The 14,273-nt window shown below is 41.0% G+C and overlaps 1 protein-coding gene across 1 annotated transcript; it reads left to right on the plus strand.

The window, feature by feature from the left end:
- Positions 1 to 7,753: 7,753 nt before the first annotated feature.
- LOC135475613 (transmembrane protein 64-like) lies at positions 7,754 to 12,608 on the plus strand. Its single transcript, XM_064755542.1, has 4 exons — positions 7,754 to 7,766; positions 8,419 to 9,107; positions 10,608 to 10,769; positions 12,459 to 12,608. The coding sequence occupies exons 1-4, from the start codon at positions 7,754 to 7,756 to the stop codon at positions 12,606 to 12,608; spliced, it is 1,014 nt and encodes a 337-aa protein (XP_064611612.1).
- The last annotated feature ends 1,665 nt before the right edge of the window (positions 12,609 to 14,273 follow it).

Raw genomic sequence — 14,273 nt, forward strand, 5'->3', positions numbered from 1 at the left:
TATAGTGTGTTAATGTGTCTGAGGAAGACACACTGGAGAAAACATCTACCAAATAAAACCCACTATTAAATCCAAGCATTTTAAAGTATACACCGATCTTAACAAGGCCCAAAACAATAAATTTATATAACAATACAGTATTTTTACTATTATCCGTCTGATGAAACTTAGCATTTTTAATTGTCATTTTGTAAAATCTCAACGTGACAAAACTGCTCCAGTGTACGCGACACTAGAGATGTAATACTATATATAGACGAGTATAGACTAAATGTGACACAACTGCTCCGGTGTGACACTACAGGGACGTAAGACTATATATACTTGTATATTTTGTGACAAAACTGCTTTGGTGTGACACTACAGGGACGTAAGACTATATATACTAGTATTCTTTGTGACAAAACTGCTTTAATGTGACACTATAGGGGTAACACGATACGTATTAATATGTCACTAGAGACGCAACCCTATTCAAAGATTAAGTGACCACCAGACTACGGTCATATGTTACCTGTCACTACCAGAATACTGTCATAATAAATTAATGTGTGACTACGCAACCTATTTACAACCCTTGCCTCAGATAATTAATACCACGTAAAACCCCAAGCATGCATACATAGTGAAATAATTAATCTCCGATTGTAATTCCGTTCATTTTCCTTACACTTGACAAATACCGTGAAGAAATTCTAACGTAGTTTACAATGGACATTGTTTGAACTCTTTTGTCGATTCCATAGGGAACAACCTTAAATAGTTTAGCCAAATATCGTCAAGGCACCGCGTTACATACGAAAGTGGGTAGGGACTTGATAAATATGGTGGAAGGGAGGTAACTCTGATGAATTAAATGAGGGAGCCCGTTTTCACTGATAAGCTTCTTTAAGTAGAGTATTGTGGTAACTCCAACAAAAAATGTAAGGCGATGCATGATTCAATATTTCGGTTTTATTTAAACCATTTTGAAGAAATTGCTGAAACTGGTTTGAATAAAACCAAAATATTGAATCATGCATCGCCGTGTATCTTTTTTTGGAGGTACCACAATACTCTACGTTTTCACCAACGTGTGTTGATTTGTTGAATGTGGTTCATCTAACGCCATCTGTCTAATTTACGGGCTGAATCCGTTTGATTTTCTGACATATTTTATTTCCCATCGCTTGGTTAATGTAACAGGTGTAAACGTTTCCATTTTACCGTTGTTACGGTATTGGAAACAGCAACAGAAAACAGACTCAGTGACTCAATATTACAATGTAAACAATCCTTTATATATATAAAATGAGACGTACAGTTTTACAGACAGTTCAACAACAACAACATAAAAATACATACACATCAGTATTACCGGTCTTTAAAAGTTTCCACTTCACCTTTGCATCCCAAGGAACGTATTCCAGGAGGTCCAACGTAAAGACCATGGGATAAACACACAATTCGCACAAGTCACAAATTGTCCCAGTCAGGTACTTCGCTAGGTTAGCGAACGCGAACACAGTACACAGGTTACACAGAACTGGAACAGTCAAGCCTTTGAATGACGTCACACCCGCAGAGCACAACACAGGGTAAATCCAGGCATGGAGGTATAATCCACTTTAGAACAGTCACAGCTCCCGCAGAAACTCACAAACGAGCCGTTCAGAGACGCAGAGTAATGTCACCTTGTGGCAGAACGAACGTCCTTTGCAAAACTGAAAACTTCAGTTTAGAGTCCTTGACGACCTTGTCGGTCAGGTGAGGTCAGCGTGTTAAACAAACTACACAGTCAACACTGTATAATCATAATAAAGATCCGAACACCAATAATCCGAACAGAAATTCACATACACCAGACATCAGTGGTACACAAACGGTGCCGGCATAAAAATCTGTCCTCCCAAATGAAACTGGCATCACCAGCTCATATCAATATAATGGACTCGATACGAGAGCGTCACACACTCTCCTTGCTCCCAGTGGATGCAGCAAAAATACCTCCTCTCTGCACAGAAAACACGGCTTATATACGTTCCAGGTGGATTCAACTATTCTTAAACACAGAATTAACAGCCAATGAAAAAAACGAAGCATTGAACAAGGTGCTTTCGATCCGGTCCGCGCTGTACACATATAACAGGGCCTGTTATGCTTTCACAAAGGTCCGCAGACTAACAGTACATGAAAACGTTAAATAGTCATACATAACACCGTTCACCTTGCGTCTGTTTAAATCCCTGAAATAAACTTTATGTATTATTCTGTATTCTATATTCTGGATCTAGATAGATCAGTCCCAACGGAACCATGTACCAATATTATATTTATTTCACAGCCTTTTCTTTATACCGGTTTTTTGTCTGGGGTTTTCAAGAACAGCAGTATTTTACAGTTTAATCACTGTTATTATTTAATGCATTGATGACTCGTCAACTTCTGTCCCCTAGTTACAAGGCTTTGTTACTATATGAACACAAATGCCCACACAGGAACTGCTGTATCGTATTTCATGAAAAGAACTGTTCCGCTAGAGGTTTCTCCGGACACCCCGGTTTCCACCGTCTATAAGCATGACCCCCTCTAGGCCTTGTAACTGACAAATCTTGCGGCTGAGGTTTAGACGCCCGTAGGGTAATATACGCCTTGATGTTGCTGTTACGGGAATCGGCGGAAAGTGGATGTGAGCATGAAACCTGACTAATCAACACCTGACCTAAACTACGCATCGGGGAGAATGGCGCTGGTTGAGACATTGTTAGAAGCCCTTTAGACCACATAATAAACACCAGTTCATAAAGCCTTTGTCTGTGCTGCACATGCCCTGTCGTAGGACACAGCACGTGGATGATTGAGTGATGAGGAAATCCGCAGTGGGATTGAAGCTGTTGGAGTAAAAACTTTGAAATTTGAAATCTTTAGTAACGTTCAGCTGTTTTTTATTTTTTGTTACAAATTTTACTCTTGGGAAAACTCCAAATTGCTGGTGTTGGTTTGAGTGTACATTTCAGACACAAAGCTGTGTGTTTAACTAATGTATTTATCGGTTTCCGTCACGACGCTGACTTCGATCTGGCTGCATACTCCATACAGCGCCTGCACTCTCTCAACACTCGCTTTACATCACTTCCACCACTAGCATGTATTGTACACAAATCTTGAACAACGCCGATGTCACTGGGGTTACGGTGATGAGGAAGGAAGTGATCAATGGAAGAAATCATTAAAACTCTGTCTTAACTTTTGCTTGTAATGATACAAACACACACACTCTATTTGTCAAAAGTATCAACAAGATGTGTCTAACCAACACTTGAGTCAGTTATGGAGGTGAATACTGATTAAATAATTCCGCAGGAAGACACAGTTGATGAGGCTAAGCCTTAACAAGCCTACGTGCTTCTCACAGGCTTCGAAGGTCAAGCTTGTCTCGTGGTGGCAGTGATGTAAAGCGAGAGTATAGAGCGGCACATGCGCTGTGAGGAGTATGTTCTGGCTGCATTTGTGATAAGCTGTAACAACGTGGATCGCGTGAGTGACGTAGGTTGTAACTACTTTCCGAATTTGCCCTTACACTTGCTTAGTCTGTATTATTAAGTTACGGCATTTATTCCAGTTTTTGTCCTTCATAAAACCCACCAGCAAGGGCTTTACTGTTGAAAAAAACAAAACAAAAAAACCACTTGAATCGATAAAAGAATACCTCTTATTTGGCATTTGCATAGATGACATGGTATTTTCCATAGATAAGCCATTATATTTACTTATCTGAACAGTGTTTTACGCCATACTAAAGAATATTTCACTTATACGACGGCGGCCAGCACTATGGTGGGAGGAAATCGGGCAGTGCCCGGGAGAAACTCACAACAATCCGCAGGTTGCTGGAAGACCGACTAATATTACAAAGTATAACTGTGAGACCGAGTAAAACGTCATTTTCCATGAAGAGGCTATTGCTGACCATCTTTGAAAAAAACCCAAATGTATCTTTGTTATTGTTTTATATCCTTGCCGTTTTACGTCGTACGTTATTCCATGTATTTTATTTATTTATTTAATTAATTAATTGGTCTTTAACACTGTACTCAAGAATATTTACATGTGTTTTAAAATAGCCTGGCTCAAACAATTACGTATGGCCGTCGTGCAAGTTATCGCTCAAAACATAGTTTGTTAAATTTATAACGCCAGGTCGCTTTGGAACCTTTTCAAAAGTTAGAATCGTTTTAACACTTATATATAGTACAGGTAAGAGTCTGATAATTTCTGAAAGGCAATACTTTCAAAACCATTATGACATCAGATTTAAATCAACGCGTAACAACTACATGTTGGCCCGGTCTTCCCTACTGCGTTAAACGTCATCATATACAAAAATGACTTCATTAACTACATTTAATTTCAGGCTATACGGATTTGAGAGGCTGTACCTTACTTTATGTTAGTGTTACTTTACAACTGTACGAAAACTTCTCAAAGTTATAATTAATACTGTCGATGCGACTGTTCTAGAGGTAATCGGTTTGGACATAATGCATGCTCGGGTTTGTTTGGGTCAGCTCGGACTAAGTGTGTTTCCACGTGGACAGAGATATGCATGTGTGATTTATGTATGAGACGCTCTAGAGATGGTGTACGTCTCCATTCTCCTCGGTGCTCTTGTCTTCACTGTGAAGGTAACATTGTATGCATTGGCCACGTCATCATCAATCGATATGCGGAGAGTGACACAAACAGTTTACAGTGGTACAGTTACACGGGACATCTAGCAGAAGTTACTCTGCGTGTGAGGAGGTGATCAGGCCCATAGCTGCAGTGCAGTGCCGAGGTGATACGCACAAAGCGAACTCAGACATACACGTACATTCCGGAGTGATCAGTGAAGTTTGAGCCAGCGACGGAGCCGACCTATAGATGCGGGCGGGTTAGCCCTACTGGTCGGCTGATTGTGCCACGGTACAAATGACAGATTGCCTGACTGCCACTGCAATGGATAACAAGATGAAACAAACATATCTCTGTCCCCAATGAGCACAGCGAATTGTAACACAGCGTTAGCTGGTAGGCAGTGACCACGTGTTGGATGTGTGCAGACCTGTGCCGATGAAAGGTAGGGGCCCAAGCACTGCATAGTGTTGTTGTTGACTAGTACTATTCACGGCTGTCAGATCAGTGACTACATGTATATGGGCTATGCATAATTGTATGTACAGTATTTGCGACACTTAGCGCTATATTGGAGTTATTAATAGGCATAAAGCTACAGAGCCTTACATGAAGAGATACGATCACCAGGCGTGGGTTATCTGTGAAACAGCTGGATAATGACGTATCATCTGACTCTGTTGGGGACCACACCTCACTCAACCTTGTACTAAAATATGAACATAAATACTAAAACCAGAGCAGCGAGAACAGTGATAGTATTTCATGTAGTCACACGTTACTGGCAAAATACAGTCTCTTGTCATCAATTTACGTTGTACCTCGGGGTTATTTTAACTGCTCTGTAATTATTTAAATGGGGTTTCAACTTACACGCCCCCTATAGCCTCATGACTTAAAGGGGAAGAAAACATAAACATGTTGCCAGAATCAGATGAAAGAGTGTGAAAACTTATTTGCAAATATGGTAAATAACATTTTTTCCGATTTTTTTTCTTTTAGGGGAAAAGGGTATTTAAAAATATTTTTGTATGGTGGGTATTTCGAACCACCCCTTGGTTTATATGGTATGTGCATAATAATGTTTCAGATAAGGATGTGGTGAATATCTAATAAATTAATCCGAATGTAAATGTGTTGTTTAGGTCCAAACACATGCATTTAATCAGAATTGTGATAATACTTATGGATATATTAAGAATGTAAATATAATCAAAATTCAGGTTGAACACATTTATAGGCTGAAAAAAAAAATTTCTAGTGCCAATATATTTATTAAACATGTGTAACAGCATCATTTATAAAATTATGACGCAAAGACAACTTCAGACCTGTTTACCTTTACGAATTTAGCGTAATTATTACAATTTATGGCTGTCTTTTACACCACTATGCCGCTGTCGCGTGTTATACGAATTATTTGTTTTGTTTAGTACGAATAAAACAGTGCATTCAAATAATAACAAAAATAATATGAACTTCGTGTATGAAGTCATGTTATTAACCTGTGCCAGTTCGAATGTTCAGCATTTAATGTAAGTTGGGAATTTCTTGGAATGGTTGAACAAATATTGAATAGACTTTAGACCCACGAGTAATGAAAAAAGACGACCGAGGGAACGACTCGGCTGGGGAGACAACTCCTGATTATGGTCATGTCAAAGTTTTTTCCCTTCAGCGGATGCATTCTCCTTTCTGTAGCAGCTCTTTGACAACACATTTTAATAGTATTGAAGCATGGATAATCCCACATAGCGCAGAGTGTCATGCAGATTTTGCCGCGAATTTCCGTGCTGAAAAGTTGATCAGTATGTCGACACGCGCACATCAAATTGCATCGGAAGATGAAGCCCAAACTCAAGCCGAAGCCCCTCGAAAGAAGTATAAGAAAACAGGCAACCCAACAAAACAAAATTTCGGAGGACATAGACGAACATATGGCCGTGTCTCAAACCATCGATGAAAGGGCCCGGAATCATTCATTTGCTGTCGGTTGTGCTCCAAGGGTTTTAGCTGTGCTCGCGGGGGTCAAAATGACTGCAAATAGCACATAAATTCGTTATACCACAGAGAAATCGTTTCATGTGTGGCCTCTTCAAACTGTATGACAAAATATGATGAATTTGTACCAAGAGGTGGTCCCAAATACCCACCATACAAAAATTATTTTCAAGTGTCATTTTCTCTGTAAAGAAAACGGAAAACAATATTGGAGACCATATTTACAACTAACTTTGCGCACTCTTTCATCTGTACTCTTACATCTGTACTTTATGTATTTTTTTATTTTTTTCTCAACCTTTAAACAAAAGTAAGTCAAAACTGAGACTGCCTGCAGTTTCACGGTTTCCAAGCAGCCAACACACGCAGTGTTTAACTTCTGCTTCAGTACAGAGCAATTTGCGACGTTTGTAACAGCCGTTCAGTAACACAGCGATCCTCTTACTCAATTCAGATACACAGTTCGCTTTGGGAAAGCACAGACTGTTAACTGGGCAGTTCAGGAGCATGTGGCCTGTACGTCAAGGTTAAAGGAAAGGGCGTAAATTTCTACTTCTGAAATAGGGTGATGCCATGTAAACATTTCTAACGAGGAAACTGTTAATCTTAAGACAAATATGATCACATGACAGGGAAAGTACATATCTTGGACTATGATGTGGCGCAAATTCTAAATTTCTGGCTTTCATAGTTTTCGAATTACAGGCCACTGAAATGATGTGACCAAAAAATCCTAAAAAAAGTTTTTGGCTATATCTCAAAACGTTACATTATAGATAAATAGCATAGCAGATTCCGAATCCTGAATCTGAATTCCGAAGCTGAAATACACTGGAATGCATCAAAGTAATATTAGTATACAAAACTTTTTACGACGTCTTATATTCAACCAATGGCGAGTTTCTAAAGTTTTCAACGAACTTTAATCTCTTTTGCAAAATTTGTAATTAGCATTGCTCTAAATGCAGATCAACCAAGATAATCCCAAGGCCAATTTCCAAAACGACGTTTAACACAAACCACTAAGGAACTAAGAAAGTATATAAAGTACGAAAATAGGACGGAATTATGAAAGAGAAGCAGTCAACAGTTTTCAATTATGTTGGAAGGGCGTAAGTGAGGCTGAGTGAAATCAGTATTCAAACCGTATACTATGGGAATATATAAATTGTCGATAATAATATGTGTATCTCAGTTGCGCTTTGATTTTAACTGTTCATGTATCCATCGTGGCGATTTAATTCAACATGATGGATATACAGCCCGTATAGCCCGGGGATAAGCGGAATTAGACACAATCATGAAGCCGAGTGCCAGAGTTTCTGGACACTCTGTCCATATTTACTTACAAGACAGTTATACTCATTGTAAAACTTAAGAAACTTAGAGTAAAGGCATTTGATGGAATAACATTGACACACTAGTTTTTGAAGTAATAACTTGCGACGTTTATTGAAATCCCACAACACACAGGATCGAACAAATACTGCAAGAAGTCTTGTACAAACTTCTTTTTCCTCTGATTAATTGGCGTCTAGCGAACAGTCCGGTAGCGGGAAGGTTAATCAGCTTCAATTACACATACTTAAAGGTAAGATTAATAAACGATGGCGTAAGTGAATTCTGATTGGTTCAATTCAAACTTTCAGTGCTAGTGGCGTCATTGAGGTAAAGCAAATGAAGACAGCCGAGCATGCGCGGTAAGGCCTTTAACATGTAGGCCAGAACCTGAGTTTTCATGGACAATTATTTTTGCTGTTGCAGATCTGTCAACCAGAAAACTCCCGACGTCATGCAATATACTCGGACAGTCGTCGACCCTGGATGAAGTTTTTCTGTCTCGTGTGACATCACAGCCGGTTTTGTACGATATGAGCCATAACAGTGGTGTAGAAGGTGGCGTTCATGTCGGCAAGATTGTCGCTGCCCAGATTCTGGTGGAAGGGGCTGACGTTAAGCTGAGTTCTGACGTCATACCTACGTCAGCGGCCAAAGGTCAAGGCACATGCTTAAGTTGTTTCCAGGTGTTCATATCTTCCATGATTATCATCGCGCTGATCTGCTGCACTCTGGTATTCTGTCGGCAGTACATCAAAGCTGTTCTCACCTGGATGGAGACGCTGGACATGTATTTCAGCTGCACGATTTACCTCCTCTTGTTTCTGCTGGTATCCTTCCCCATGGTCTGGGGTTATCTCCTCCTGATCGTGTCGGCAGGCTATTTATACGGCCTGGTTTATGGTGTCTGTATTGTGCTGTTCTGTGCTTCATGTGGCGTTCTCCTCTCGCACGTGACTCTCAAACGAACCTGCAACAAACGGATATTAGACAAGTTTTATAACGATAAAGTGGCTGCCATTGTCCGAGTCGTGGAGAGTGATCAGGGATTGAAGGTTGTAACGTTGGCCAGGCTCACGCCGATACCGTTTGGATTACAAAACGCCATATTCGCCGTAAGAGTTCGAAATGCTATCAACACCGATTTCTTTCATTCGCATGGTATTTTCTGTGGTGATTTTCTGTGCGTACCTTTAATTAGAACTACCATGAAATATTCCTGATGTGACACCACTTGCCAGCTGGTGATGTGACACCACTTGCCAGCTGGTGATGTGACACCACATGCTAGCTGGTGATGTGAAACCACGTCAGCTGGCGATGCAACACCAAATGCCAGCTGTTGGTGTGTCACCACATGCTAGCTGCTGGTTTGACCCCCACATGCTAGCTGCTGGTGCTAACCCACATGTCAGCTGCTGAAGTGACACGGCATGCCAGCTGCTGGTGTGACACCACTTGTCAGCTGCTGGTGTGACACCACATGTCAGCTGCTGGTGTGACACCACATGTCAGCTGCTGGTTTGACACCACATGTCAGAGACTGGTGTGACACCACATGTCAACTGCTGGTGTGACGCCACATGTCAGCTGCTGGTGTGAGATCATATGTCAGCTGCTGGTGTAACACCACATGTCAGCTGCTGTTTTGACACCACATGCCAGGGACTAGTGTGACACCACATGTCACCTACTGGTGTGACACCTCATGCCAGCTGCTGGTGTGACCCCACATGTCAGCTGCTGAGGTGACACTGCATGCCAGCTGCTTGTGTGACACCATATGTCAGCTGCTGGTGTGAAACCACATGTCAGCTGCTGGTGTGACACCACATGTCAGCTGCTGGTGTGAGATCATATGTCAGCTGCTGGTGTAACACCACATGTCAGCTGCTGGTTTGACACCACATGTCAGGGACTGGTGTGACACCACATGTCACCTACTGGTGTTACACCTCATGACAGGTACTGGTGTGACATCACATGTCAGCTACTGGTGTGACATCTCATGACAGGTACTGGTGTGACACCACTTTTCAGCTGCTGCTTAACCAGACATACTGATGTGACACCACATGCCAGCTGCCGGTGAGACACCACTTGTCAGCTGCTTGTGTGACACCACATGCCAGCTGCTGGTGTGACACCACATGTCATCTGCTGGTGATAGACCACATGTTAGCTCCTGATGTGACACTGCTTGTCAGCTGCTGGTGTGATGCCACATTTCAGCTGCTGATGTGACACCACTTGTCAGCAGCTGGTGTTACACCACTTGTCAGCTGCTGGTATCGTCTCATATGTCACCTGCTGATATCAAACCGTGCGTTAGCTGCTGGTGTGACACCTCATGACGGTTACTGGTGTGACACCACATGTTAGCTGCTGGTGTGACACCACATGTGAGCTGCTGGTGTTACACTACTTGTCAGCAGCTGGTGTGACACCACTTGTCAGCTGCTAGTGTGATACCACTTTTCAGTTGCTGATGTTTTAATCCTTCGTCACCTTTTTAGTTTAATCAGCATTGAGGGAATGGATTTTCAGGTAGTCAATGTGTGACAAAGGAATTATTATCACCTGTCCATCCAGCACTTTTGCCATTCTCTCTGCAGATGACCAATGTCCATCGTGTTAAGTACTGCCTTGCTTCCAGTGTGGGCCTCGTCCCCATGGTTGTTCTAAACTGTTACTTAGGCTCCACTCTGCGCTCCATGAGGGACGTCTTCTCAGACGGCGAGGAAACATCAACAGCCTATCTTGTATTCGCCGTTCAGGTTAGTGAATTGCCTCCCCTGACGGCTTTTACATTATCTGACCGCTTAAAGAAAAATACCTCGAAAAATCGAAGTAGGCATTACGAAATAGACCACTTAAAACTAAATAAATATACTTTCATTTATTTTTTTTTTTAGATTTTTGTGAAAAGAGTTAAAAGCGCTCAAACATTTGAACTCTGACGTCACAAGAAGTGTATCTTAACTCTAATCATGACACTAATTGTTGGAATAACTCTTTTTACCCACGTACGTGGGAAGGTATATTCTTGAGTGTGGCCAAAAACGCCAATGAGATAAATAAAATAAATAAATCTTTTTACCCATGAATAAAAGATTTCTGAAATAATGTTCCCCAAATCCCTTCCCTCTGGAAAACCTCAGGAAAAAAGGCGATGTGATGTAGCAGTTCCTAGATACCGTCAGTATGGCTTATAAAGCCCACCTTAGTATAGTATAAAAATAAATGAAAGTGTTTTTACGCTTTCAGTTGACTGTAATGAACCTTACCCCATATTTTAACTTTCTTTTACTTCAATTGTGGATGTTAAAAGAAAAGACAATACTAGACGAAATGTATATATGTATCAATCAAGTATCCCAAGGGAATTTCGAAAAGCATATTAACTTTTTGTCGTTGTGATGTTGCATAACTCAGATATCACAATTCAAAGTATGCAAAATCGCGCAGATTAAAAATTTGAACCTGAGGACACAGCTGGGTTTTCTTACCTTGCCTGAACCCTGTTGTGCCTGTTAATCAGATTTGCGTGGGGTATGAGAGATGCAGAATGTTTTTAGTAACTCTAACATGTCACATCCAATGGCTTCGTAATAATTCTTTATTACAAGTTTTATCGAGATAAACAGCGGTAGTTATGAAAAAAAGGATGTATGATAATCTTTTCGGCTACTTCTAATATTGTTAAACTATTACTTCATAAAAGTAGGGTCAAATCCGACGCTAAAGTGCATGTTGGTCGCGTGGTTAGGCCATGTGGTGAAGGTCACGTGTGTCGGGTTTTATTATTATATGATCTAGTAATAGTGTGAAAAAGTGTAGTATTTCAGATGTCAGATCGTTATTTGTGCCATTGGTCCCTAGCGGGAAGATTTGAAAATAACGTAACTAGTATGTGATATGACCGAGGTGCCTCTCACCAATGTGGCTGCTGTGAGTTCAAGTTCAGCTCCTGGTGGCTTTTTCTCCAGCTGCAGGACGGTCTTTCAGCAACGTGTAGATGGTCGTGGCTTTCACCCGGGCTGGCTACCGGTCGTATAAGTGAAATATTCTTGAGTATGGCGTAAACCACTAATCAAATAAGTAAATATATGACATAATGTTAGGGTTTTGTGAAGGGTATAGTACCAATGTTCAGTAGGTAAAATGTACATCTAGTTTACCAAATCTTGACGTGGGAACTGCCTGACATACATCCATTTATTCTTTGCATATATAACTTGCTACATGACGCCTATTAAACAGCATTTCTACCACTTGTTTGAGGGCACATAAATAGAAGAACCGACATACTATTTAGTCTTGAATGTGGAAGGCATTGCTGTGTCATGGTTTATATTGGTGAACCTCAACTAAAACAGGAGGGAGCTGTCAGCTATCTTCACAGTCAAATATCAAGCCGGGTGCTGAACGGTAAGTTCACATACTTGCTTTGTTTGTATTTGCAGATTGTTTTGACGGTAGTTTTCATGATATTTGTTATCCGCAAAGCTCGACAAGAACTTGCCAAAGCTGTGGACAACGTCAACACCTCTCCTTCGCCAGGGAAACCAGCTACAGGCTCCTCAGCGCATGCGTCATTCCAGATGAATGCTTAAGACGTATAGATGCTGTGTAGTAATTTACGTATAGTTTACAGCGGGAAACAATATAACTTATAAATACTGGTTTATCGGGTATTTTTGACCGTATTATTTTCTGTGTCTTTCATGTTTTGTAACTGGGCAGACAATGTGCTGACTTTACTCACTCATAGGATGCTGAATTTAAGTGCGTTCTTCCATTTTGACGAGATACTGGGAGTATTATTAGAGCGGATACACTTTTTTTTATTGATTTGATTGTGTTTTGTTATTGATTATGTATTAATATGTATTGTTTCTGAATCTGGACGTGTTCAATTGATATATGTTGCGATAGATTTTACCTTTTTAACTGTTTGATTAGGTTTGGTGTTAATTATGTTGTTCCCGATTTTAGATACCCTCGTCTAGTATCTGATGAGTTTTGTGCATACAGTCAGGATAAGTGTAAAAACATGGCAGTGATTTAGGAAATTAATAACAGTTAGATTTGTGGGAGGAAATGACGAAGAATTCCAATGCTGAAGTCTTGCACTCTTTTTTTCACGCTGATGTATCCAAGGGAATGCATCCCGATTTAGCCTGCGAAAACGTTTGTTGTTTCAGTTATGTCCCTTGGTTCTGGCTGATTTTTTTTACCTGTTATTGATAGAAGTGTTAAAAGAGATATATAACAGGAATCCAGCTAAGTTCACCCTTCAACAGCCATGTTAACCACAACATGCCCTTTAACCACAACAGACCAGTTAACCACATCAGACTTGTTAACCACAACCTCAACAGACATGTTAGCCACAACAGACATGTTAACCATAACAGACCTGTTTACCTCAACCACAACAGACATGTTAACCACATTAGGCATGTTAACCACAACAGACGTGTTAACCTCATAAGACCCGTTAACCACAACAGAGGTGTTAACCACATCCACAACAGACATATTAACAGACATGTTAAAAGCGCAGTGGCACAGTGATCTTAGAACGCCAATAGCTAACTGTCTAATTTATTTATTGTCTTAAGCGTATGTTATGAATAGCAAGTCACAAGATGGCGACTGTACTGTACACGGGTTAGGTAATAAAACTACTCTTCCACTGGCCACGACTATTTTCGAAAGTCGGGACTGTACTCCTAATGGGATCTTTTTAATCGTCCTGGTTATGTCTTGGCATGGCGTTGAGTAGGTAATATTGTTATGTGGTCAGTAAGATTTCAAGACTGTTTTGAACAGTTTTGAACGTGTTCAAAACTCTCGTGAATCTCAGCCACGAATTGACAGTCGTGATTTTGTCTTGCTTGTGTCGTAATTGAATAGTGCAGTTATCTTGATTCGGTCGCAAAGATAGGCGTTTGATCTCGGTTTGTCGTCATATGTCATGTTATGTCGTGACAATTTTTTGGCTCAATAGGCTGCCGGCGTCTAGCGCGACCGAGGAGGTCCTGGAACAAGTCGTAGTTCATGCGCTGGAAGTTCCGGAAGCCTGATCTGTACTCTAGGGCTAGCCCTGTCATCACCTTCGAGTACTGGTCATAATCTGGGCTTCAGCAATTTCAGAAGCCATGCTATCACCCAGGACCTCCTACAGTGCCTACCCAGCTGTGCTGCCTCCTTACCCCTCCGCTGCTGCTTCACAGCACTGTAACACCTGCAGCAGCACTGCAGACAGACAACCA

The sequence above is a fragment of the Liolophura sinensis genome, chromosome 9, assembly GCF_032854445.1.
Source record: "Liolophura sinensis isolate JHLJ2023 chromosome 9, CUHK_Ljap_v2, whole genome shotgun sequence".
Lineage (NCBI taxonomy): Eukaryota > Metazoa > Mollusca > Polyplacophora > Chitonida > Chitonidae > Liolophura > Liolophura sinensis.

What these genes read in the sequence shown, in the direction of transcription:
- LOC135475613 (XM_064755542.1), top strand. An exon ending in TACAAAACGCCATATTCGCC is followed by an intron (nt 9,108 to 10,607) that starts GTAAGAGTTCGA and finishes TTCTCTCTGCAG; the next exon opens with ATGACCAATGTCCATCGTGT. An exon ending in ATCTTGTATTCGCCGTTCAG is followed by an intron (nt 10,770 to 12,458) that starts GTTAGTGAATTG and finishes TTGTATTTGCAG; the next exon opens with ATTGTTTTGACGGTAGTTTT.